General features: G+C 35.9%; 4 protein-coding genes and 1 pseudogene across 4 annotated transcripts; 3 read left to right on the forward strand and 2 right to left on the reverse strand.

Moving 5' to 3' along the window:
- Positions 1-956: 956 nt before the first annotated feature.
- LOC107638651 (chitin elicitor receptor kinase 1) lies at positions 957-13370 on the reverse strand. Its single transcript, XM_016342007.3, has 12 exons — positions 12695-13370; positions 4206-4239; positions 4071-4075; positions 3809-3967; positions 3338-3531; positions 3159-3248; positions 2986-3079; positions 2745-2896; positions 2534-2625; positions 2086-2224; positions 1878-1976; positions 957-1228 (listed from the first exon to the last, which is right to left on the reverse strand). The coding sequence occupies exons 1-12, from the start codon at positions 13347-13349 to the stop codon at positions 1064-1066; spliced, it is 1878 nt and encodes a 625-aa protein (XP_016197493.1). The 5' UTR covers positions 13350-13370; the 3' UTR covers positions 957-1063.
- A 4993-nt stretch (positions 13371-18363) lies between these two features.
- LOC148566560 (serine/threonine-protein phosphatase 7 long form homolog) lies at positions 18364-20614 on the forward strand. The gene is made up of 4 exons (XM_088484303.1): positions 18364-18441; positions 19371-20083; positions 20178-20295; positions 20354-20614. The coding sequence occupies exons 1-4, from the start codon at positions 18364-18366 to the stop codon at positions 20612-20614; spliced, it is 1170 nt and encodes a 389-aa protein (XP_088340429.1).
- A 3-nt stretch (positions 20615-20617) lies between these two features.
- Positions 20618-21292, forward strand: LOC148566561 (uncharacterized). The gene has a single exon (XM_088484304.1). It carries the CDS (start codon positions 20618-20620, stop codon positions 21290-21292), a length of 675 nt encoding a protein of 224 aa, XP_088340430.1.
- Positions 21293-21539: 247 nt separating this feature from the next.
- On the reverse strand, positions 21540-22545 carry LOC107635924 (uncharacterized). Its single transcript, XM_016339472.2, has 2 exons — positions 22479-22545; positions 21540-22189 (listed from the first exon to the last, which is right to left on the reverse strand). Exons 1-2 carry the CDS (start codon positions 22537-22539, stop codon positions 21540-21542), a joined length of 711 nt encoding a protein of 236 aa, XP_016194958.2. The 5' UTR covers positions 22540-22545.
- A 1708-nt stretch (positions 22546-24253) lies between these two features.
- On the forward strand, positions 24254-24421 carry LOC148566562 (small nucleolar RNA U3; annotated as a pseudogene).
- Positions 24422-24744: the final 323 nt, after the last annotated feature.

The following is a 24744-nucleotide window of genomic DNA, read 5'->3' on the forward strand; positions in this document are numbered from 1 at the left end:
TAAAGAATCCAGTTAATTCTGTTTAAGATTTATTTTTTTTTATCTTTTTAAAGCTCTTTTATAATAATTCAATTGTTCAAAAAAAATTTTGATATTATATTTTTTAAAAGAGTACGTATTCTTCTAATAAAAAATGTGAAGTTTTAGGAGTCTTTCACTTTTTTTTTAGTCCTCAATTTTGGATTTTATATTTTTTTCTAATAAAATTAAATATTCTCTTTGCTTTTAAAAAAAACTTTTAGCCAAACTCAAATGATATGGTTTTCTCAACATCCTATTAGATAACTTAAATTTTTAAAATTTGTTTCTTTTACGAATAGTTTAAAATTTAATTTTAAACATAGTTAATCCTTTAAAAATAGTTTAAGCTAAAAGTCCTATATAAGTGACTAAATTATATAATGATAGTTGAAATTTAAGGTTGTGCATTCCTAAAATTTTAATTGTACTATTATTGTTTTTGAGATTAAACTCCGCTCAAATAAATATGCGTGCAAACTATGTTACATGTTTATAATCATAAAAAGACGTTTCTACTTTAATTAACACAAAAAAACAAACATATTTAAAAATTTGTTAAGCTTAATAAATAAAATCTATTTTAATACTCTTAAGGAGATTATTTTTTATTAATGACAATTCAAAGGATTTTTTTTAGTATCTGTTAACTTAATTTTCTTTTATGTCTGAGTTCTAATCTTTTATAAATAATTGTTAAACATAATAGATTTTGTGTCCTAGGCAATCTAAAAGTATATATAAAGTGAATATATACAAATATACAACACGTAAAACATTAAATGTAAAATAATAAGAATCAAACATTATAAGATCTTTATTGCTGTACATCTTTAAAGACACATAAAAGTTATATAAAATCTAAAGATATATTTATATATATAATATTGTTTTTATTTACAGATTCAAAGTAGAGATTAGATTCATGTCATGAATAATGCTAGATTGCTCGTGCTGAGAAAATTGGGAGTTCTATATTGCTTAAGGGCGAAGAGAAACATGTATATGTAAATATATGACTATGAATAACCCCACTAAGCTAAGGCTACCTTCCAGCCATTAAATGCACCAAAGCTTGGTTTTCATAGAAAGAGCCAACATCCCAATCCTCAGTTGCTGATGAAAGTGTCATTAATGCTACCACAATTGATCTCATGCTTGGCCTTAGTTGAGGGTTTTCATGTGTGCAAGCTCTAGCAAGTTGACACATCTGCAAAAGTCAAACTCAAAGTCAACCAAAAAAAATGAATCTTCGGTTTGTTATTTGTTCCTATTCTATCTCAACTTTCCATTTGATGTCCACTAGTGTTCTAATAGAAATGTTTAATAATAATAAAAATATTAGTTAAAAATGGTCAAAATTTATTATTTTTGGCTTTATTTAATACATCTTATAATAAATAAATATTAAATAAATTAAACTCAAATTATTTAGACGAATTATTTTTTGTCTTTCTAATATTATCAATATTTTAATTAGAACTCTGCATTTTATTGCACTGACTTTTATTGAAATTATTTTTTTTTGTATAGAATCAATTATATATCTATAAAAAGTAGACTCATACAAAATTATATTAATTGAGTTGTTTTTATGTGAAGATCATAAGTAAAACTGTTAAATTATTATATTTGAGTTATCTTCGTATAGAGATCATAAATAAAAATAATTTCATATAAATAGTCACCAAATTAGGATCATTTTTTAGAAAAATATAAAAATATTATATGTCACGTAATCATTTTAAACCTCAATAAAAATTAATATGTCTTTAATTTAATATCGAATATAATATCCTCCAATATTAAAACGTTGAGTGTAATTTCTCAACAAGTTCAACTGTTCAAGTAATAATCACCTTAAATACAGAGTCAACAGAGTAGTTGTCACCAAGTCTAGGATCAACATATTTTGAAAGATCTTCTTTTGGGTCTGTTTGACTAAGAACCTCTTCAAACTGCAATTTTTTTTCCACAAAGAAAGTGAAAATATATTGAGTGGAATGTGTGATGAGTTATAAATAGTGATTAGACCAACAAAAAAAAAAGGAAAAGGAAAAAACAGACCAAGGCAACTAGCCCTTTTGATTCAGTCACAATTTCATTTGTCTTGATAATAGCTTCCTTTCCGGATATGAGTTCATAGAGAACAACACCAAAAGCATATACATCTATTTTGGGGGAAACTTCACCATACTGTGCATATCTGCATAAAAAGTATGCACTTGGTCAATATATATATAGTTAAGAAAAGTTTTGTACTATTAACACACATTTTGAAACTCCAAGTGAATCAAACACCATAATCAAACAGCCACTAATACTACCAATGTATGGTATATATTGAGAAATATATGGATAACATCAATAAACTTTTGTCTTAGTGGTCTACTTGCTAAGAGTTTAATTTTGATGTACTGACAGAATAAGCGCTTTTGCTAACCATTTACACGGTCGAAAGAACATTGAAAGAACATCTATAGGTAAGGAGTTAAATGGTAAGTAAGAATCATACTCTGGAGGCATATAGCCAAATGTACCAACAAGACGTGTCTGTAATGAAGAGCTACCATATTCAGTCAATCTTGTTAGACCAAAATCTGCAACCTGTGATAAAGGTTGTAAACTCAGCATTCAACTTTCTGGAAATGCATATCCAAAATCAACAGATTCTGGATCAAATCTGCTGCAAAATAACAGTGATAAGCGCTCGATGCAACGCAAACCTTTCCGCGAAAGTTTTTGTCTATCAAAATGTTTGCTGACTTAATATCTCTATGGATATAGACAGGAACTGTATGCTCATGAATGTATTCCAGTCCTCTTGCTGAATCCAGTGCAATTTGAACTCTAATAGGCCATGATAATGAATCCCTCCCTATATAGCAACTATATTAATTAACAATCTCCAAACTGAAACCAAGACTATGAGATCATGAATGAATTGTTCTTGTTTATTAATTTTACCTGAGCCACGCAAATGTTGACTTAGATTGCCATTCTCAATGTATTCATAAACCAAAAATAAGGAGCCTTCAACACAATATCCTATTAAACGCACCTGCATAAGTAACATACATTAAAATTATGAATCCTTCACAATGCAATTTGAATAAGATGAAGCAAAATTTCATTCATACCAAGTTCAAGTGATGGACGCGTGTTAGAACCTTGAGTTCAGCAAGGAATTCTTTTGATGCTTGCATATCCATTCTCTTAATTGCCGCTTTCTGCAAAATAAATGAGTATAGAATTGAATCTCAATCTAGAAAACATTCTTATGATTTTAATAGAGATTTTTAAACAGGATGTGACAGACCTCATCCCTAAGCTCTGCATAGTATACAGAACCAAAACCACCTTGACCAATTTTGTTATCTATGCTAAAGCCATTAGTAGCTTTGGCCAACTCTTCATATGAGAACTCCACTGACTTGTCAACTGTAATACCGGTCAACCTTGGCGAAATCACAGGGGAAGATTCTGATCCCTTACTCAACCTGCTTCCACAACCTAAATAAGATTTTTTTATATTCACATTTCAATTTCAATTTCATCTCCAAAAGCAGAAATCTTACATTACATTATTACAAACAAGGCCAAAAAGTTGAGGCTAAAACACACTTATCTGTCATACATTCTGATAAGTATACTATTCAATCATAATGCTACTTGATTAACTAACTTATTAGTCATTAACCATAGTATCATCAGAATGATTAAGTAAAATAAAGCATGAATGCTTGAGAAACATTAGAGCATTGAAAGAAAACAAGCTAAGAAAGGGTACCATGTTGGAGTTGAGTAAATTGATCATGAGGGAGAAGGGACACCTCAGCCACCACTTTCTTTCTTCTAAATAGAGCAAAATAGAGAACAAGTGCCAATAATAATAATCCAGTAACAGCACCTCCAATAACTATGCCAGCAATGGCTCCACCAGAGATTCCTGTTTAAACAAATTGGTACAACAACAACAACAATGTCACCACCTCATAGCAAAATCACTCACCAAGATTACTTATGACCACACTTAAGAGTGTTAACATCACCTGATCTGCAAAAGAGAGAGAGAAAAAAAAAGAAGGCATAAATGTTGCAATTACTAAAAAAACTTAGAACAGAATTGACTCATTGCAAAGAATTGAATAATGTTGAAACTTAAATTGGCCAAACTATAAGCCTACCCCAATAGCAGTGGCGGAAACTTTCCATTTTCATCTGCATTTAAAAGCACAAAAGATCAGCAATTAATGCATACAAAATTTTTCTGTAGAAAATCAATCACAAAATACTTGACAATTCTTTCAAGACAAAGTTTATCTCAATTAAAAGATTTGCATGTCATTTTTATATATAAGAAAAAAATGAATACACCAAGTATATGCGTTTGAGAGAATGAGAGAGAGAGAAAGAGAGAGAGCGAGAGTGAGGGGGGGGAAACACAGAGTGGGGTAGAACTAGAGAGTTACAGAAAAATGACCCTAAGGTTTGGAATAGAGAAGAGTATTTACGTTTGGAAAATGATTCGTTCTCTGTTTTCATCACCAATCTGCCACAAGATGTCTCCAAGAAGGAACTTTTTCAGTTGTTCCAATGGACGGGACGAATCAACGACATCTATTTAGCTCGAAAAATGAAAAATGAGAAGGTGTACTTGTTTGCGTTTGTTCGATATACAACGAAAGGGGGGCATTGAAGGCTATAGCAGAAATGCATCAAACAAGTATTAGGGGAAAAATAATCTCAGTAAGTGAGGCAAAGTATAGAAGGCCAATGGAAGGGAAGACCACCAGGATACGCAAGGGAGATAATGCAAGACCTGAGATAGAGAAAAGGCAACCTTGGAAAGGAAAAAGTCCGATACGAGTGGAAGAAACGAAGAGCGCTACATCTACCAAGGATCCGCACGGAAACGGTTGGACGAAAAAGGTTGAAGTTCCAATAGCAAAAGAGAATTTCGATTGGTTGCTAAGGAGTCTGGTAGGAGGAACAACGACGGCAATTAACTTCATATCGCTATAGAGAGGGATCAAAAAGAATTTTCCTCAGGTTGTTGAAGTCAGAGAACTTGGAGCGTATAAAGCCTTGCTAGTTTTTGACACCGTGAAGAATGCGGTAGAAGCGTTCACATTCAAAATGAATTGCTTCCTGCAATTCTTTCATACTGTATGGAGATGGGAGGAATCGGAACGCAGTGAGACTAGAAGAGTTTGGCTGGAATGTTTTGGAATACCGCTACATACTTGGTCAGTGGAGACGTTCAACAGAATAGGCGGACTATGGGGAGAAGTAATCAAGTGTGATGAAAGGACGGAATCAGCCTTATCGTTCAGTTCTGGTCGTGTGTTAATTGATACTTGTGTGTTTGATGTTATCAAGGAATGGGTGCATCTCACCGTAGGTACTAGTGGTTTCGATGTCTTTGTAAAAGAGGTGGGACATGAGGTATATGGAGATAATAGTTTACTGGAGGATGCAAATGTACGGGAAAGAGGCGAAAGTTCAAACCCACAGTCTGGTGAAAAAGTGGTGATGGCGGCGGTCTGGGATCCGGCGACCGAGATCATCATGGAACGGGAAAATGACAGGGATGAGGACAAGGGTAGAATGGTAACATCAGATATTTTTTTGAACGAGTGCAATCAAGAAAATTCAAAACAGCATCAAATGCAAATGGAAACGGGTTCTATCAGAATTAATGGAATTAATGGCGAGGCTGCTTGTGCGAGATTTGACAATTATGATGAAGCGGATTCGGAAAGAACGAATACGGATATTTGCATTGATGATGGAAGTGGATCCAAAAGATTGGAGGAAGGTAGACAAGGTTGGGAATGTGTGGGGTTGGGCTCCAATAATGCTGCGGCCCACTTACAAGGCTCCAAGCCTTGTCTCCTGATTGATCATGCAGGAATTGGGCTGCTCAAGGAGAAGCGAATGGACTGTGCGGCTGGACAACAAGAGACCGGGCAGGGAGATGGGTTGGGTCAAGAGCTGATCGGGTCCGTCGGGTCGGGTCAGTAGGAACAAATCTTGGACGCAGCTGGACTCTCTGAAACGGGCTGCTTACCTCAGCGCCCTCCACTCGCTAATCACGCTGCATTGAATGGAAGTACCATGCATCTTGACTCAGCTGCGCGTCCCTATGGGCTGTCGGGGTCGGATTCGGTGAAGGGTCTTGGAATCCAGCGGAGGGGCAATTGTTACGCTGGGGTGGAGAGCCGGTTAGCGAAGGGGATTGAGGAACGCCATGAACAAGGGGAGGCTGTGGACAAACCGGATGGAAGAAGGGTGGAGCAGGGGACTCAGGGAAGCGGTAGGGTACAACTGCAGAAGGACAAGAGTAATGATTTAGAGATCGGAAAAGAGGATGAAGCTGGAGAAAATAGAGATGTGGAAGGTAAGGGCACAGAGGAGGTAGGATCTAATGCGGAAGAGGAAGAAACAAATCAGGAAGCTGATAAGAGGCGTCTGCAGGAATATCAGATAGCCGAAAATAAAGAAACATAGAAGCTAGCTATGGAGTCAGGTGCAGTTTTTTATGATGAAGAAGAAGATATTATGGCGATTTTAAAAAGTCAGAATGAAGCTCTGGCGGCGAAAAGAAAGATTGCAAAACAAAAGGAGAAAGCAAGGAGGTGTAGGCCCAAACAACATAAAAAGGTGTGTAATAATTCATTTAAATGATTTATAGTTGCTGGAATATTAGAGGCTTAGGAGGGGATGGAAAGTTGAGTATGGTGAAAGAGTTGAAAAAGAAGTTTAAATTGAATATGCTAGGATTAATTGAAACTAAGAGGGAGGTAGTGACTAAATTTGATGTTGGTCGAGTGTGGGGTTGTGACACGGTGGGCTGGGAATATGTGGAATCAGTAGGAGCCTCTGGCGGTTTATTATTAATGTGGGATGATTTGCTGTTTAAACAATTGAACTACTATAAAGGAGATGGGTGGCTTTGTGTGGAAGGCGTGCTGACAAAAAATAACTTTAACTGTGCATTCTGTTTGGTGTATGGCGCACATGTCCGGAATGAGAAACTGAAGATGTGGGAGGAGTTGAGCTATATTGTGGGCCTATGTCAGGTTCCGTTTTGTTTTATGGGGGACTTTAATGAAATACTAAAGTTGGAGGAAAGAAAGGATGCAGCTAGTTTACCGGCTACTGCAGAAGACTTTAAGGAATGGGTGCAAGATTTACAGCTAGTGGATCTACCGCTTACTGATCGGAAATTCACATGGTTTCGAGGTCGTTCTTGTAGCCGAATAGATAGGGTTCTTGTCAGTGTGGAGTGGCTTGAGGAGTTTCCAGATACTCGTTTGAGAGGAGGACCTAGAGGGTTATTAGATCATTACCCGTTGATTCTAGAAGATGCGAGATTTAGTGCTGGTCCAAGACCGTTCCGAAGCTTAGACTCCTGGTTTACACATGAAGGGTTTCTGAGGATGGTGAAGGAGGAGTGGAGGAACTTGGGTAATGAACATTTTACTAGTAAGTTGAAGGCGTTGACGGTTCCGCTTAGGAAATGGCACAAGGACAATTTTGGGGATATTGAAAACAGAATAAAGAAGTTTGAGGAAGAAATCAAGAAGATTGATGACGTGGTCAGTGCTGGCAGTTATGATGGAACACTGGAAGCTAGACGGAAGGCTCTTGTGACTTGTTGTGCGAAGTGGTATGCCAGAAAAGAGATTCATTGGAAGCAGATGTCCCGATCTCAACATGCTAGGGACATGGATAAGAACACCAGGTACTTCCATAATATAGCATCAGCTAGAAGAAGAAACAACAGAATCGAGTCTCTGGTAATTAATGGCAGAGTAGTGAGGAACCAGGCTAGAATAAAAGTTGCAATTACAGGATACTATAAAGAACTATATCGACAGGAACTCTACCCAAGGGTTGGAATCCGTGCTGGGTTGGTAAGGCAGATTAATGAGGAGGAAGCAGGAGAGTTAGAGGTGGTACCATCACCCGAGGAAGTTCGAGAGGCAGTTTGGGATTGTGGATCCAGTAAAGCGCCAGGTATTGATGGTTACAATATGAACTTCATAAAGAAATGTTGGGATGAGATTGGCCAAGAGTTTACTGCAGCTGTTTTGGACTTTTTCCAAAGTACGAAGCTACCAACAGATGCTAACGTAACATGGGTGGCGCTAGCCCCAAAATTTGTGGGAGCTAAGGAAATTAAAGATTTAAGGCCAATTAGCATGGTTGGTTGTGTTTATAAGGTGATATCCAAAGTCTTGGTGAGAAGAATGCGGTCAGTAATGCCAGGTTTAGTGGGAGAGATGCAGTCTGCATTTGTGAAGGGTCGCAAGATACATGACGGTGCCCTCATTGCTTGTGAGACGGTCCAATGGCTGAAGTCGCGTAAGAAGCAGGCGGCAATTAGCAAACTTGACTTTCAGAAAGCTTATGACAAAGTGAGATGGAGCTTTGTGGATGAGGTGCTCCAAAATATGGGATTTGGCCCCAGATGGAGAGCATGGGTGAAGGAATGTGTGACCACAGCATCCATTTCATTGTTGATTAATGGATCACCAACCAAGCCGTTCAGGATGGAGAGAGGTTTGAGACAAGGAGATCCGCTGTCGCCTTTCCTATTCGTTCTGGTTGTTGACGTCTTGCATAGGATGGTGGGTGAGGCAGTCAGGAATGGGCGCATCTCTCCACTGTTGGTGGGTAGGGACAACATAGAATTGTCGCATCTCCAATTTGCGGATGACACAATTTTATTTTGTCCTCAGGATACAGAAACAATAATGAACTATAAGAGGCTTTTGCGTTGTTTCGAGTGGATGTCTGGCCTGAGTATCAACTTCGAGAAGTCAAATCTGATTCCGGTTAACTGTGAGCAGGAATGGGCGACAGATATGTGTGGTTTGTTGGGATGCGCCGAAGCTACTTTACCAGTCAGGTATTTAGGAATCTCGTTAGGTGCAAACCCCCGGTTGGTGAAGACATGGAAACCGATCATAGATAAGGTGGAAGATAAGCTCAGTTTGTGGAAAGCTAAGTCCCTCAACAAAGCTGGCAAGCTGGTACTCATAAAATCTGTCCTGAATAGTCTGCCGGTTTACTACCTGAGCTTGTACAAAATGCCAAAAGCGGTTGCAGACAAGATTATCGGGTTACAGAGAAGATTTTTGTGGAGTAAAGATGATGGGAAAAACGGTATACCACTTGTGAAATGGGAGATGGTACAAGCACTGAAAAAGTTAGGAGGTTTGGGGGTGGGGGATGCGTTGATCATGAATACGGTGCTACTGTTCAAGTGGTGGTGGCATTTTTCGAAGGAAGACTGTCCGCTGTGGAAGAAGGTTGTCTGTTCTTGTAATCTGTTGGACCCTTCTGTGATGTTGTCAAAACAGCCATTACCTATAAGAGGAGGCCCGTGGAAAGATATTTGTCAGCTTAATTTTAAAGAGCCACATAGGAGAGATATGATGATTAGTGGTTTGGCTATGGAGGTGGGAAATGGCAGATGTATCCGTTTTTGGGAGGACGATTGGCTACAAGGTGGTCCGTTAAAAGATAGTTTTCCAAGACTCTTCTCTGTTTCAAACCAACAAGGATCTATAGTAGGTGATTGTGGGTTCTGTGATGGGATAGAGTGGGTGTGGAACTTTCAGTGGAGGAGAGAGTTATTCCAATGGGAACTTGAGCTGCTCAATCAACTATATGACCGATTGCGAGTAGTAAGAATGTTGCCTAGTAGAGACGATACAATTGTATGGAAATTTGATAACACAGGTATCTATTCTACTAATTCCTTTGTGCAGGTGCTACAGAAAGAGACTCTCCCAAAAGACATCACAAGCTACAGCTTCACTAGTGCCATTTGGAGAGGATTGGTGCCGCCAAGAGTAGAGCTTTTTGCGTGGTTTGTCCTAATAGGCAGGATCAACACTAAAGAGAGACTGAGTAGGCTAGGAATTATACCCAATAGCGATACGATTTGTGTGTTGTGTAAAAAAGAAATAGAATTTGTGCACCATTTGTTTCTTGGTTGTGAAATTACTTGGCAGGTGTGGTGCGCTTGGTTGAGGGGTGCAGACAGAGCATGGGCTATTCCGGGGACTGTAAAAGAACTGTTTGAGAGTTGGATGAAAATGTCTGGTCGTAGTTCTGAGAGGAAGAAGTGGCAGATAGGATTCTTCGCGGTTATCTGAAATATTTGGTTAGAACGGAATAACAGGATCTTCCAGAAATTGGAAACAGGTGTTGATGGAATAAAGAATAAGTCGTTTCTGAGCTACAAGGAATGGTGTGGCGTTAATCCGTTTGGTTGTTGATAGCAATGCCGGAGATAACAGCAGATCCTACTCCAGAGTTATGTATCTTTATTTTGGTTTTTGTGTTGTTACCTTTTAATGTTTGCTCCATTCTATTGTGTTGAGCTCTCTTTCTTCAAAAAAAAATCAAGTATATGCGTTTTATTCTTATTAGTTGAATGATTTATAATTTTATTAACATAAACTGAAATTATATAATGATTAAACTACACATATTTTAATTGATATTAATTCTCACTCATTAGGTGTTCTAAAAGGAAATACTGCCAACTGAAATTATCTTCTAACTTTATTAAACTAAAATATACCTGCTTAGCCGCCTGTCCAGGTAATATTATTGTTAGTGACATCATGTTTCTTTTATACTAAATAAATATGATATTTAGTAGACTAGAGTATTGAAATTTAAGATCAATAAATTTTGTTGAATAAGGAGATTCGAACTCTAAATGAGTATAGAAAAATTATACCATTTGAACTTATGGATATCGGCAATAGTATAATACGATTACATATAATATCAAACAATAAATCTTCTTGACAAAAGTGACAAATTTTATTGCAATTCTGATCTATGTCAATTTGTTTTGTTTCATAAGAAATTATCGTCAGGCTAAATAAGAAGCGGACAAATATGAACGAAGCGTGATCTCTATTATTTATTTATTTATTTTTAACAACTCTCGATCTCCAAACCTATTATCAGAAGGGATCATAAAAATAATACACCAGCAAGATTTTTTTCATTCCATTATTTCGTTTCATTGCTAGACTAATGATTGCCGTTAATAAAATAAAATTAAAATGTATGTTTTATTTCTGTAAGTTGATAGTTGTGAAGATCATAATTGTCAGAACCAATCGGTAATCGAATCGTTTAAATTATTAATTTATTAATTTAATTAGTGAGTCATTAATTGAATTGTTTAATTATAATTAATAAATATAAATTTTAAAAATATAATTTAATTTAAATATGTTATGTACTTAGAAAAAACAAATATAATGAAAAGCAATTTGATCTAGTGACACAAAAAGAATTACCAAAAAGGCTTTTTTGTTAATGTTGACTGATTTGGTATGATTTTAATCTATTTTTTTTCTTAAATTGTTAGAATGTTAGATTGGACTAATTTAAAATTCTATTTTTTTTTGGTCATGGACTAATTTAAAATTCGATTCACTAAATTTTCAGTCGAACTGATCCGTCTAGTCCAATTTTAACAATTATTGTCGAAATTATTGTTTTCCAAAACGGTCGAATATACTGAATCAAAAGGAGAATATATGCCTCTTATTCGTTTTTTTTTTTAACTAAAGATAGGAGACTCGAACCCGCAACTTTTTAAATGAATATGAGAAGACTATGTCATTCCTCTTATTCGTTGAAATAATTAAAATATACGTTTTTAATTAAAAAAAAATGCATGTAAACATTCTGTTTGGACCTCAGGAAAGACGGGGAAGTCGTAACCCTCACCAAAGGTGAGAAACCACCGTCTCGGCGAGGAAGTCTCAACTTTCACTAAAGATGTTTGAAACTCACTTACAAACTTAAAACAACATTCAATTTCAAGCAAACGGTTTCTCAAAATAGTATATATAAACCAAAAATCATTTCAACACCATACATGAACTGGCTTGAAATTATAAGATAATTTCGTGAATGGCCAAAGCCAAACTAGAGCTATACCTAATAATAATTAAGCGCACAAAAAATACAACTTCACATACAGTTGAAAGGCCAAAATTGGAACCAATTTTTTATTTATTTATTAAAGTACAACTATTTGCCTGAATATATTTTTATATAAAAAAAAGTGAATACTTCGGCCGTCTTTGACAATTATTTTGAAAGTACAACAAAGTTTAAAAAAAATACACAACCCGTCCTTTGATTTTTTTTTTGGCACAAAAGTCTCATTATTCTTTTAAGATAATTATCAAGAATTAAGTTGATTTTTTTTGTTAAAAATTTCATTATCTTTTGAGATAATTGTCAAAGATTGTTTAGAATTTTTTTCTAAAAATAATTATTAAAAGTATTTAAGTAATTTAACATATTTAACTATATTAGTTAACATAATGATAACATGTCTTTTCATCTTAATTATTATTTTTGTGTCATGGTCACTAAAATTTTGAATATTTTTAAATTTAAAATTATAAGAGCTAAAAATTTAATTTAATTTTTAAATTTTTTTTATATTTTAATTTTAAATAAGTTAATCGATTTTATAAAATGTATATTAAATCTGAAGATTTTATTATAATTTAAATATTACTATGATTTTATGTTTTACTACTTAATTTATTTTTCTCTATTTTATATATGACCAGTTGCATAAGAAAAATGCATAAAATAGAGCTACACGTACCTTTGGCCGGCACAAAAACAATTCCATTCCCGGCACCAAAATCAGAGCCCTGATTGTACCTCTGCAGCAACTCGGCCGGCACGGTGGATTCGGCCGCCACCGTGTTCAAATCCTGGCCGATCCTAAGGGGATACGTGGCAAACAATCCATAATCCTTAGACACATGTATATCTCCGCAGGAACAATTTACAGTGACATTGATCTGAACACCATCAGGAATGTTTATAGCTGGATAGCTATTAACCCTACTCAGCCACTCCTGAGTTGTGAGGTTTGAGAAAGCAACATGAGCAATGTTATTGTACGTGTCACCGCGATGTGTTTCGTATGAAAAAGTGTGACCTAAGAAATCACCGTTCAAGCAGTCACATGAGAAGGGAACGTTGATCCTTTCTTGCTTATCAATGGAATCTGGGTTTTTTATTTCAGGGTTGTATTTCAGAATCTCTGACTGTGGTTTTCCGAAGATGGTGGTGATGTAAGTGAGGTTTGTTCCTGGCCATAGGTAATAGGAAGCTAGTGCAAGGTTGCACCCAGAACTGCATTTAGCTTCGGATTTTGTGGTTGTGGCAGGGAACAAGAGAAGATAACAGAGAATAAGGAGATCAATCAATGGAACATGCTGCTGTTTTCTTGCGTTTGGCTTTCTGCTCATTTTTGTGCTTATGGAAATGGAAAAATCGTTGAGAAGTTGGACCTTGGACGAATATAAATATATAAATTTTACTAATTTATATGTGTTATGTAAAAAGTACTAGAATATATAAAATTTAATATATTGTTAATATTAGCAAAAAATTGCTAATATTTTAGTATTTATGTTTATTTAAATTGTTTTGAAGCATTGTCATGTTTAATTTAAAATTGGATGTTTGCGTGGAGAATATGACTACTTAAGCTTCATCTGGAAAGGGAAGCAAGCGTAACTCCAAATGGGCGATTTTCAAATGTTTAGTAGTTACAAAAGGTTAGTACAATGTGAATAAATAAAAGGAGAAAAATGTCACTTTCTAAAACGCTATCAAACTACGTATTATAATGAAAATGGAGACGGTAGCAAATTTCACACTTAAATCAGTTAGAACCTTATACAGTATACTTAAAGTGGATTAAAATTTAGCTTAAATTTTATCTGTGTGTTTAATAGTAAAAATAGGCTTGCTTTTTTTTTTTTTTTTTACCAAAGATAGGAGACTCGAACCCGCAACTTCTTAATTGAGTATGGGGAGACTATGCCATTTGAGCTATAACTCATTGGCTACAATAGGCTTGCTTTATCTCCGTGTTTCATTGCATATATATATATATATACCAATAGAGTAATATGGTTGGATGCAGGATTTGGAGAAGCTTTCCAGAAAAAAAGGCTGCTAATAACCTACACAATTTCTTTTAACTACACTGCAATTAAAATTGTTGCTGCTCAACTTGAGGTTGATAATTCCTTCTTTGAAATTGCCTTTTTCTGCTAAGCTTTTGTTAGTTTTTGTTTTGGTTCTTCTTGCTTAAGCATATGTTCACACTAATTACTTTCAGCCATGAGAAATACATTAGAAAAGGGAAAAGTTTCAGTCTTTAAACGTTTAAATTTTGTAATAGTATATATCATACTCAACAGATTTTATTACATGCTCCCATGTGTTCAATTTTGTAATAATGTTGATAATTTCCTTGAGCAGAGCTACAACCCCGAAGCACATGAAGAGTTAATGGAATTTTTGAGTAGACACTCGTTGAAAGATGGGGACAAATTCTGTGCCACTATGATGAGAGAATCATCAAGACATAAGAACTTAGTTAATCACGTTTACCGAGCTACTTGAATTATTATAGGTGCGATCAGCATACTGCAAAAATGATTTTGAATGGAACAACTTGAAGCGCCTAGCTTTTAAGGTTTGTAATTCAATAACGTTTTCATTGTATTCAGAATGGTGATGATAATGCTAAAATTTATTCAAGTTACCGTATATATAAATGCAACTGATTGTTCCTGCCTTTATTGCAGAAACCACTCCCGTTGAAACTGAGAAGTGAATAGTCCCAACAACGATGTGCAAGCTTCATTGTTTCTTGTCACTCTGTTGCTGCATATAAGAGCAAAAGGGTTAAGATATATAATAGCACTAAATGCATTTGTTTCTGCTTTCCTTACCAGAAAAGCACAAGATATTTGTGTGAAAAATGTATATCTCACATCAAACTTGAATGGAGGACTAAATCTTCAAAGTGGTGTTTTAGATTAACAATTTTTACTATTTTAGTCTATCAAATTCAAAATTATTTATACTGGTTCTCGAGATTTAGTTGTGGACATTATATTGATCCTTGGACCCTTTCTAGTATTAAATCAGCGAATTAAGTAATGAATTGGCTCAAACTTGCCATGCTAGACACATGGCTAAAGAGCGTCATTTTGTTTTGGCACTTAAATAAGGCAAAAACAAGAAGAGAAAGAAGAGTTTATATAATGTGCAAATCATTATATTTCCCTTTATTCTTGATTCGGGTGGGTTTCGTGAGAAATAGATTAAGTGAAAAATAATAGTTAAGGTGAGAGATTAGGGGTAAGTAAACTTGTGAGGAAGACACTTCTGTTAATGGCAAATAAACAATACAAGAATTAATAGTGAGGAAGAGAGGTGGAGAACAAGTGTTGAGACCTCCACTAATGTCACAAAAGGATGAACGAGCTTTGTTTAAAGTGGACAAGAATGGTTTACAGAGAAGAGAAGCTCTAAGAAGAGGATGAAGGTGAAGGTGAAAGTAAAGGATGAAAAGGGTTTCAAGATCTGTGAAGAAGAAGATGATCAAGGTGAAAGTGAAGAGTGAGAGTGAAGGATGAAGAATGAAGGAAAAGATGATTTACAGAGATGGCTTGAGGTCTCTTTTATAGTGTAAAACCATGATGAAGAGGACATCCATTGGCCAATGGTTTTTAGTCTGACATTTGGTTTACTGCTCTTTCCAAAATATCTTTAAGTATTTGGGATCACCTCAAGTCTTGTCAGCTGAAAAGGGTAGGAAGTTGATACCCACACGTTAAACTAAAGCTCCTGACATGTGACATTAGTGAATGGACATCTAGTTTGGTTTTCTTTCAACTAGATGACACCCTTACATTCCAAATCCAACCAATCCACTTCCACCAATATAGTTTCCACCGAAGAGAAATTCAACTCCTCAAGGTGTTATTTTGGGTTCCATCCTTTTAGCCCAATACCCTTAAGAGGAACTTAACTCTTTTTTGACCATGTTTGTAGGTCATTATAAAAATAATTATGTACAAAAAAGTTTTATATTTTTAGTACACAATCAATTCTTCAAAACAATTTTGTTTTTACCTTATTTAAGAGCTAAAACCAAAAGATATTTTTTGCTAGCTCAGCATTCTGTTCGTTGACTCAAGGCTTAAAAAGATCTAAGAATCAATATAGTATCTGGAGTTAGATTTCAAGAACCAGTATAATGAATTTTAAATCTGATAAATTAAAATAATAAAAATAGTAAATTTTAGAGATCAATGTAAAAATTTAGTCTTGAATGGAGATTAAGCAGATCAGCAGAAGGCATTACCTCAACATAGTGATGGAGATCATTTGAGGCAATGAGGCATGAATTCCCCCATTGCTGATATACGAATGAGCGTCATAGGCCCAAAGAAACCAAAAATACAAACAAAACAAAACCCCAACACAAAGAAACAAAACAAACTGACCAAAGAAAAACAAAACAAATAATTCTTTTTTTTTTTGGTTTCCCACGGTATCCCCCAACCCGGCAGGTCAAGGACTAATCCGTCGCGGTACTGAGCTCCATTTAAGGGTTTGCCGCTGGCCAATGGGTTGCTGCATGCACAAGGCGGGATTCGAACCCCCGACACTTGCTTAAGCGGACTAGTGAGCTAACCACTAGTTGCATATTAGCTATTTTTATTTTTATGACTTTGGTCTTACTGCAATGTCTAATAGGCTTTTATGTCCAGTATTGATTGAGGTTTTTCGTTTCAAATTAAATAAATTGACGTAAATTCAAGTGTCCAGACCCAAGATCCCCCCCAAAAAATGGTCTATACAATAAGAAGTGCAGTAGACATCACTTGTTAAACAATGTCTTTCCCAGTCCAAAAAATTTGTCATTCTTCTTTGGGTCTTAGGCCCCTTATGTTACCCCCCAAAAAAAGAAGAGGGAATGCATTGTTAATCCTAGAACAAATTCATTCCCATAATACCATTTTGCTTAGGTTAAGCGAGTTAATCCACGAGGGTTACGTGTGTGCCGCCACGATCTCAAAGATTATACATTTTAAAGAGGGAATGCATTATTTCTTCAATGCACTTCTTGGGGTCCAAAGGTGAATGATGTAGTAATTAACGGAAGGCATAATAATGATTGTAGCAAATCAAATCAAATGATTTTTGGCATGGCAATCTATGTTAAAGCTGAGGTAAATATAATTGCAGATTGTGTTACTCGAGCAATTACCTTTTGCAAGTCTCAAGTAACTTGAATACTTCTGATCACACAATGAATAATAATGCGATTTGGTGCATACATCAATGGATATTTTCGCTAGCTTGACATTTAGTTATATGCTATGTCACTATTAATAATCTACCATCTGCAACAATAAAATAATATTATTCGTTATTAATTAATTATTTCTAGAACACATGACAAGGATGAATATGAATGGATGATAAGCAATGTTAATTAGTAGTACATACCAAAAATAAAGGAGAGAACAGCAAACAAAACAATAAGAAAAGTGGACATAATCTGATTCCTCATTGTTTTCGGTATCACGAGAATTAATTTGTGAGAGAGAACCGAAGGAATGATCAATTTGGTAAGAAACTGGAAATTCTTCGTTGCTCGAGTTAATATTCCTTAGTGATTGGTGACTTTAACGCCATTTCAGCACATCATAAAAAAAAGGGGGATCGTATGAAGTCGAGAAGTTCCATTGAAGCTTTCAACAACTTTATGAATGAAGGAGGACTGGTGAATTTGGGATATATTGGGAGTAAATTTACATGGAGCAACAAGCAATATGGTGAGAGTTTTGTTAGAGAAAGACTGGATAGATGCTTGGTCTCATCAAAGTTGAGGTTAGACTACCTAAAAGCCACGGTCACTCACTTAAGAAAAACAAAATTCAAAGAATAAAAGATGCATGGCATGAAAAACTACAACAATAAAACAGTATTATTTATTATTAATTAATTATTTCTATAGAACAAATAACAAGGATAAATCATGAGAGTTTTTTAATTTTGATATGGAGACGGTGAACGAGTTTCATAGCGTTATGAGGGTTTGGGGTGTTTCACGGAGATGTGACGGCGTTGTTGAAGAAATCGGTGGCACCGATGAGGGGGGACGGAAATCGGTGGCAACGATTTCAGGGCGCGGATGGGACGCAAATCGGTGGCACCGATTGGTGACCCCTTGCCACGCGTCACGCATGCAGCTGGCTTGTGGGTAGCCCGTGACTCCTATGCGTGTTTCATCCCTCAAAACCCGTGTTTCCCTATCTCTTTCACCCTCCCAACAGTTTCTCATTTACTCTCACACAAACTATCCCTTTCCCCTTTCTGCAACGCTTAAACCCCACCATTTCACCATTGTTGGACCACCAAAAAGCTCAGTAAAAAATCTGAGTAAAAATGCCAAAAAGACGAAAAATTAAGGAAGTAAATCAACCAGAGGTTCATATTGTTAATTATCTTGGAGATCCAAATTATGTAAGTTTTTATTTTTTAATAATTTTATTTAAAAATAATGATAGTGAGAATTTTAAATTTTATTAGCAATATATTAGAATGGCATTAAGTAGAAATTAAGCATGTATGTATGTATGTATAATTCTATTATTAGGTGGTTAGAAATAGAAATTAAAATAGAAATAAACTTTATATGTATGTATGTATGAATGTATGAATGATATGGTTAGTTAGTATATTATCAGTATTAGTAATTGAGTTTAATTAATTATTATGATGAAAAATAAAAATTTAATTTATTGTTTTATTTATGATCTTTAACAATTGAATTTTAATTTAGTAAAATTTAAACAATAAATTAATAATAACTAAAATTATATGCTGTGTTAGATAATAATAATAATAATAATAATAATAATAATAATAATAATAATAATAATAATAATAATAACTAATTAATATGTATGCTGTTTGAATAATAATAATAATAATAATAATAAATTAGTATGCTGTTCTATACGAATAATAATAGTAATAAAAATTATAATTATAATAAAAAAATTAGTATGTATGCTGTTTGAATAATAATAATAATAATAATAATAAAACTAGTATGTATGTTGTTTGAAAAATAATAATAATAATTAAAAAAAATTAATATGCTGTTTTATATGTATGAATAATAATAATAATAATAATAATAATAATAATAATAATAATAATAATAATAATAATAATAATAGAGGCTGATTTACTGTGTAAGGTTAATTAATTTCTGTTATAAAGTAATGAATATGATTGAAGGATTTACTGTATAACAGATTTAATGTGTATGTTTGAAATGCAATTATGCTGGGAATTAGTTATAATGGACATGTTAAGGATAATTGTGTTTTTGAATAATATAGTTATATTATACTTGTTCTTATAATGGAAATGTGATATTGTAGGCTTCAAGGATGTTAATGTGTGATCATTTACATCCGCCGGATCCATACAACGAAATTGTTGAGCCACATTTACGCGAGACTGGATTTTATTATGTATCCCAAATTGGAGTTATTAAAGGTCAGTCAGCAATGATTAATGCTCTGATTGAGAGATGGCGGCTCGAGACTCACACTTTTCATTTTCCGGTTGGTGAGTGTGCCGTGACCTTGGAGGATGTGGCGCTAATCCTCGGTCTGCCGACAAATAGTCTTCCGGTTACAGGTCCGACCATGAGTAGCTTTGAGGCATTGGAAGCCGAGTGCTTGCACCAATTTGGAATTGCATCGAGGAAGACGGATTGTAGAGGGAGCTTTATAAAATTAAAGTGGTTTAGGGGTTTGAAAGATCGTATAGTGTTGAATGATGATGTGCACATACAGATGTATGTAAAGTGTCACATAATGTTATTTGGGACAGTTCTGTTTGCAGATAAGTCGGGTACAGCGGTGCACTGGAAATTTTTACCTTTGCTCCGCAACTTCGGTGGGATCATACAGTTTAGTTGGGGTTCAGCGTGCCTGGCACACTTGTATAGATCATTGTGTAGGGCAACTCGTGTCGACTGCAAGGAGATGGACGGTCCACTGACACTGTTGGTCAGTTGGGCTTGGATCCGGCTACCATTTCTAGCGCCGATTCCCGGCAATCCCGTAGTGTTTCCAGTTGCAAACAGGTAATTTTGATTATAGTATGCATTGAAAGAATTGATAGAAATTGTATTTTTTTTTATGGTAAGATAAGTTAACTAATGGATTGTCCGTCGGCAGGTGGCATAACTGGGACCGTCAAAACTATCCCTACCGATATAAAACGCTTGCGCACTACAGGAGGTTGTTGGATGGTCTACAAGAAGGACAAGTATTTTGTAAAATACAAGTACTTTATGTAACTTGTTAAGTGAATTAATTGTTGTGTAATAATCTGACTGGTTCGATGTGTCCAGTTTGTTTGGCAGGCTTATGGCATTGGATACATCGACCCAGACGTAATTCCTTTAGCCATCCGTCATAATTCGGTTATCTGGAGTGCCACAGTGCCACTTATATCTTTTGAATGCATTGAGTGGCATGCAACTGATAGAGTCAGGAGGCAATTTGGATTGACACAGGGTGTTCCTGCTCAAGGGCAGGATCTAGGTGCATCACACGGTGAAGTTCTAACTGGGCCTAAGAATCAAGATTGGGCCGATACCCACTCTCTTTAGGTGATGCAGTGGACAAATCGATATAGTCACACTCTCTCGGATGACTTCGAGCATTTACATTATCCGTTGGAAATTTACATGCATTGGTACCGAGCAGCATTTGGTGACCACTTGCAATTGTCGAACCTTGTCTTTGAAGAGAATCCAGAAGGTCCTCCACCACCACCACCACCGGCACCGGAACCGGAACCGACACCAGTACCTCCACCACCACCGCCACCGGAACCGCCACAACAGGGGGTTGAGTATTTTACACCATATGTTCCTGACACGCATCCGTCTGATTATTACTCAGCGTCAGTCCCGGCACATCAACAGAATTGGGGTGGTCCACAGTTTGAGTATGGAGAGCAACCTTCATTCAGTCAGCTGCTTGGTTTCATGGCATCGGGGTCTTACCACTCACATTCAGGTAACTATGTTGACATTCCCACTGACCACCAAGCACATTTGGCTGGTATTACTCCAGCTAGGGGGTCATTGGATTTGAGATCTCGGGTTCGCACTTCATCTGATAATTCTGGTGCCAGAATGTCTGTTGACTCGAGCAGAAGTGCTGAAGCGGCGGGAGGGATCATACAAAGTGGAAACCCTAGACGTATTCCGATGACTCTGATTCAGGAGAGTAATAGAAGTTGGACTCAATATGGCGGATACAAAACATATGGAAAGCTCTAGGAGGAGACCACGCCCCATTACTTCGTTCAATAGCTGACCTAATCGAATCGTGTCGATCAGAGATAAGTCCCACACCATCACGTGTCACCACATGTTGACGCAGGTTGCTCAGAAAAAAGTACCATGCATCAGAAGTCTCTCCCTCCACTATGGCAAATGCAATAGGCACGATGTTGTTATTACCATCTTGTGAGACTGCAACCAATAAACAACCCTTGTATTTTCCATACAAATGAGTTCCGTCCACCTACACCACTGGCTTGCAGTGTCTGAAGGCCCTTATACAGGGGTAATAACTCCAGAAAATTCTATGTAGAACACGTATATCAGGAACCAAATCATCCCCCTGGTAAGCAGGCATTGTTTCAAAGTGAACCACTGCTGATGGCTCTTTGTGGCACATGGCCTCAAACCATATGGGCAAAGTTTCGTACGATGCTTCCCAACTTCCGAAAATTGATTCGACCGCCTGCTGCTTTGCTAACCAAGCCTTGCGATAACTGATGGTGTAGTTAAACTTTGACTGGACATCAGCAATTACTGATTTCACCTTTATAGACGGGTCAACCTCTACCAACGGCTTTATTGCTTCTGCAACTGTCTTGGAATCCAGCTTTGAATGGTCTTGAGAAATAGTAGACCTGGTACAAGTGTGACTTCCATTGTACCTCCTTATCTCCCAACAGTACTTCTTCTGCATTTTGGTTACCCTGATCAACCAGTCACAACCATTCCCATATTGTGTACATTTGGCATAGAATGTCGTCGGTTCCGACTCATATACCCGATAGTCCACACCTCTCCGGATGGTATAATCTTTCATTGCCTTTGTTACTGCCTCCCTTGAACTGAATTCCATCCCCACTGTAAACTCACCATCCGCCACAACAGGAGGCGCTGCATACATCAAAAGTAATAAATGCTTCATTATGTACTCAGTAAGAAGTCTTTTATTACAACTCAATTAATAAACACACTTTACTATGTAAGATTGTTATACTCTTATTTTTCGCTATTGAAATCTACGTAAAGAACAACTAAATATCATTCACAACAAAAAACTATTAATTAATAAAAAAATCAAGCGCTATGGTCACAAATGCCTAGTCACATATCACATACATTACTCATCCGACTTATTGATCTGCTACTTCAGAGTTTCACATAGCTACCTAGGTTTACGCACCTGCATTCATATATTGCGGAAACTCTGGTGCGTGCATAGCCTCCAAATCCAACGACCGCATGAAAGAAGGCTCTTGAAACGGATGCGAGTCTGCTAGTGCATTTGCAACTTCCGCCACTTCTGCGTTCATGGCGCCGCCAGCTTCATCTTCGTCTTCACCTGGACCGATGATCTCATAGTTACTTTCAAATTCATCTCCGCTTTCACTATTATAATCTTCCAATTCAATGTTACGGTCCGCTTCAGATTGCTCAAACTCAATATATAACTCGATGCACGACATCCGGTGGCGATTTTCCATGTACATTGAAAACATTTCATGCATATCTGCTTCGTGCGTCACGTACTTGGTCTGAAATTGAACAAACCCACCAAACACAGGTAAAGGATACCTGTACAAAATACACGATATTCTCCTACATCTTTGAGAATCTATCTTCTCACAAATCACACCTTTCAATTCCTCAAATGACAATATGAACGGAATAACAACATTTAATGGATTTTCACACACAAATTGAACTCCCTCATATGTTTGCAATAAGATCTGTCCGTAATAATAAATCTTCAATACAACTCTATCATCCATAACACTATACGTACTTGACTATTTTCAACCTCACAGAATTTTTTTTTACAAAAAAAAATGGAGATGAATCAGAGAACAGAAGAGAAGAGGATGAACATGACGAGGAAGAAATGGGGCTTCTGTGAACTCACCATCCGCTTTTTGTATGCACTAACGGGCAAATCGGACGGACCGACCGCTGCACCCCCCAAATCGGTGGGTCCGATTTGTGCACCCCGGATTAAAATAAAATTTTCTGCCTCTAGTAATCGGTGGGACCGATTACTGCACTCATCCGATAACGTCTTCCTCCACCAGAAATCGGTGGCACCGATTTGTTCCCCATCAACCTCTCCCTCACACAAATCGGTGGCACCGATTTGTTCCCCATCAACCTCTCTCACACAAATCGGTGGGACCGATTTGTGGTTCTTCCTCTCTGCTTGAAATCGGTGGCACCGATTTCTTCCCCCAAAATTTCAAAAACGCAATACCGTCATAACAGTGTAAATCATCGGTAATGATCATATCTCAGCATAACTCACCGGTAATGATCATATCTAAAAAAATCAGCCAAATCATGAATGGATGATAAAGAATGTTACTTAGTAAAAAATACCAGAGACAAAGGAGAGAACAACAATAGGTAATATGATACATGATAAAATTATTAATTAAAAAATTATAAAAAGAGATAAAAATTAAATTCTTAATGTATTTGTTTGTATTTATTAAAATAAATTATTTAAAATTTTTTATTATTAACAATATTAATTTGTCTTTAAATTAAGAATTTATTTATTTTATGTTCTAAAGACATATATTAAGATTACAAATTAAAAAATTTTTTATTGGAAATACAAAAGATTTAAATTTTTAATATATTTATTTTGTATTTATTAAATAAAAAAATTTTAAAACCTTTAACTAATGATAAATTTATCATGTGTCCTTAAAAAATATATTAGCTAAATTCTTAAAACAATTGTTAGTTAAATTTTTACTAAACTCCTAATTAGTATTTGGGAATTGATAAGAGTAATCATTTTATTTTATTTGGTAGGTTGTTGACACTAAATGATAACACTAAGTAATGATCTATGTTACGTGTATATTAAAATTAGTTGCTAGAGCGAAGTTAGTCTTACATCGATTGTTTTTAGCTAGATAAGGAGAGTTATATAGCCAAAGAGTGATACACAAGGATACGATCTTACTTGAACAGGATCTGTTCTATAGGCTCGTACGACTGTATCCTTGAGTTCTAAGGAGACAGGAACCCAAGTCTGGTTGATGAATTGTAACTGTGTGATCAGAGCGTGATTAATGCTGTTGTTGATGAAGATGCGTGGTATTTTTGTTTGTGAGATTGAATCCAAATGGCATGTTGAGGATGATTTTTTCATTTTTTTCCCCTCCCCTTTCAGACTTTAAGTGTAGTTTGTAGACTGAAACCAAACGGCATGTCGAGATATTTGTTGAAATATAAATAAAATGAAATTTTTGCTTTTATATTGATTCAGGCGTATACTTTATCATACATTGTCACAAAATAACCTGCCTGAAGTTTGTAACAATCAGGAAGTTTTGAGTTTGGAGCGAAACCGTATAAGATTAGTAGCTCTATTCAGGAAGGTTCAGGAAAGAAGGTGAATACCAAGTCCTCTTGGGAGCAATCGGTTGAGAGGTTAGAGAAAG

The sequence above is a fragment of the Arachis ipaensis genome, chromosome B4 (genome assembly GCF_059453495.1).
Source record: "Arachis ipaensis isolate K30076 ecotype BB chromosome B4, ASM5945349v1, whole genome shotgun sequence".
NCBI lineage: Eukaryota > Viridiplantae > Streptophyta > Magnoliopsida > Fabales > Fabaceae > Arachis > Arachis ipaensis.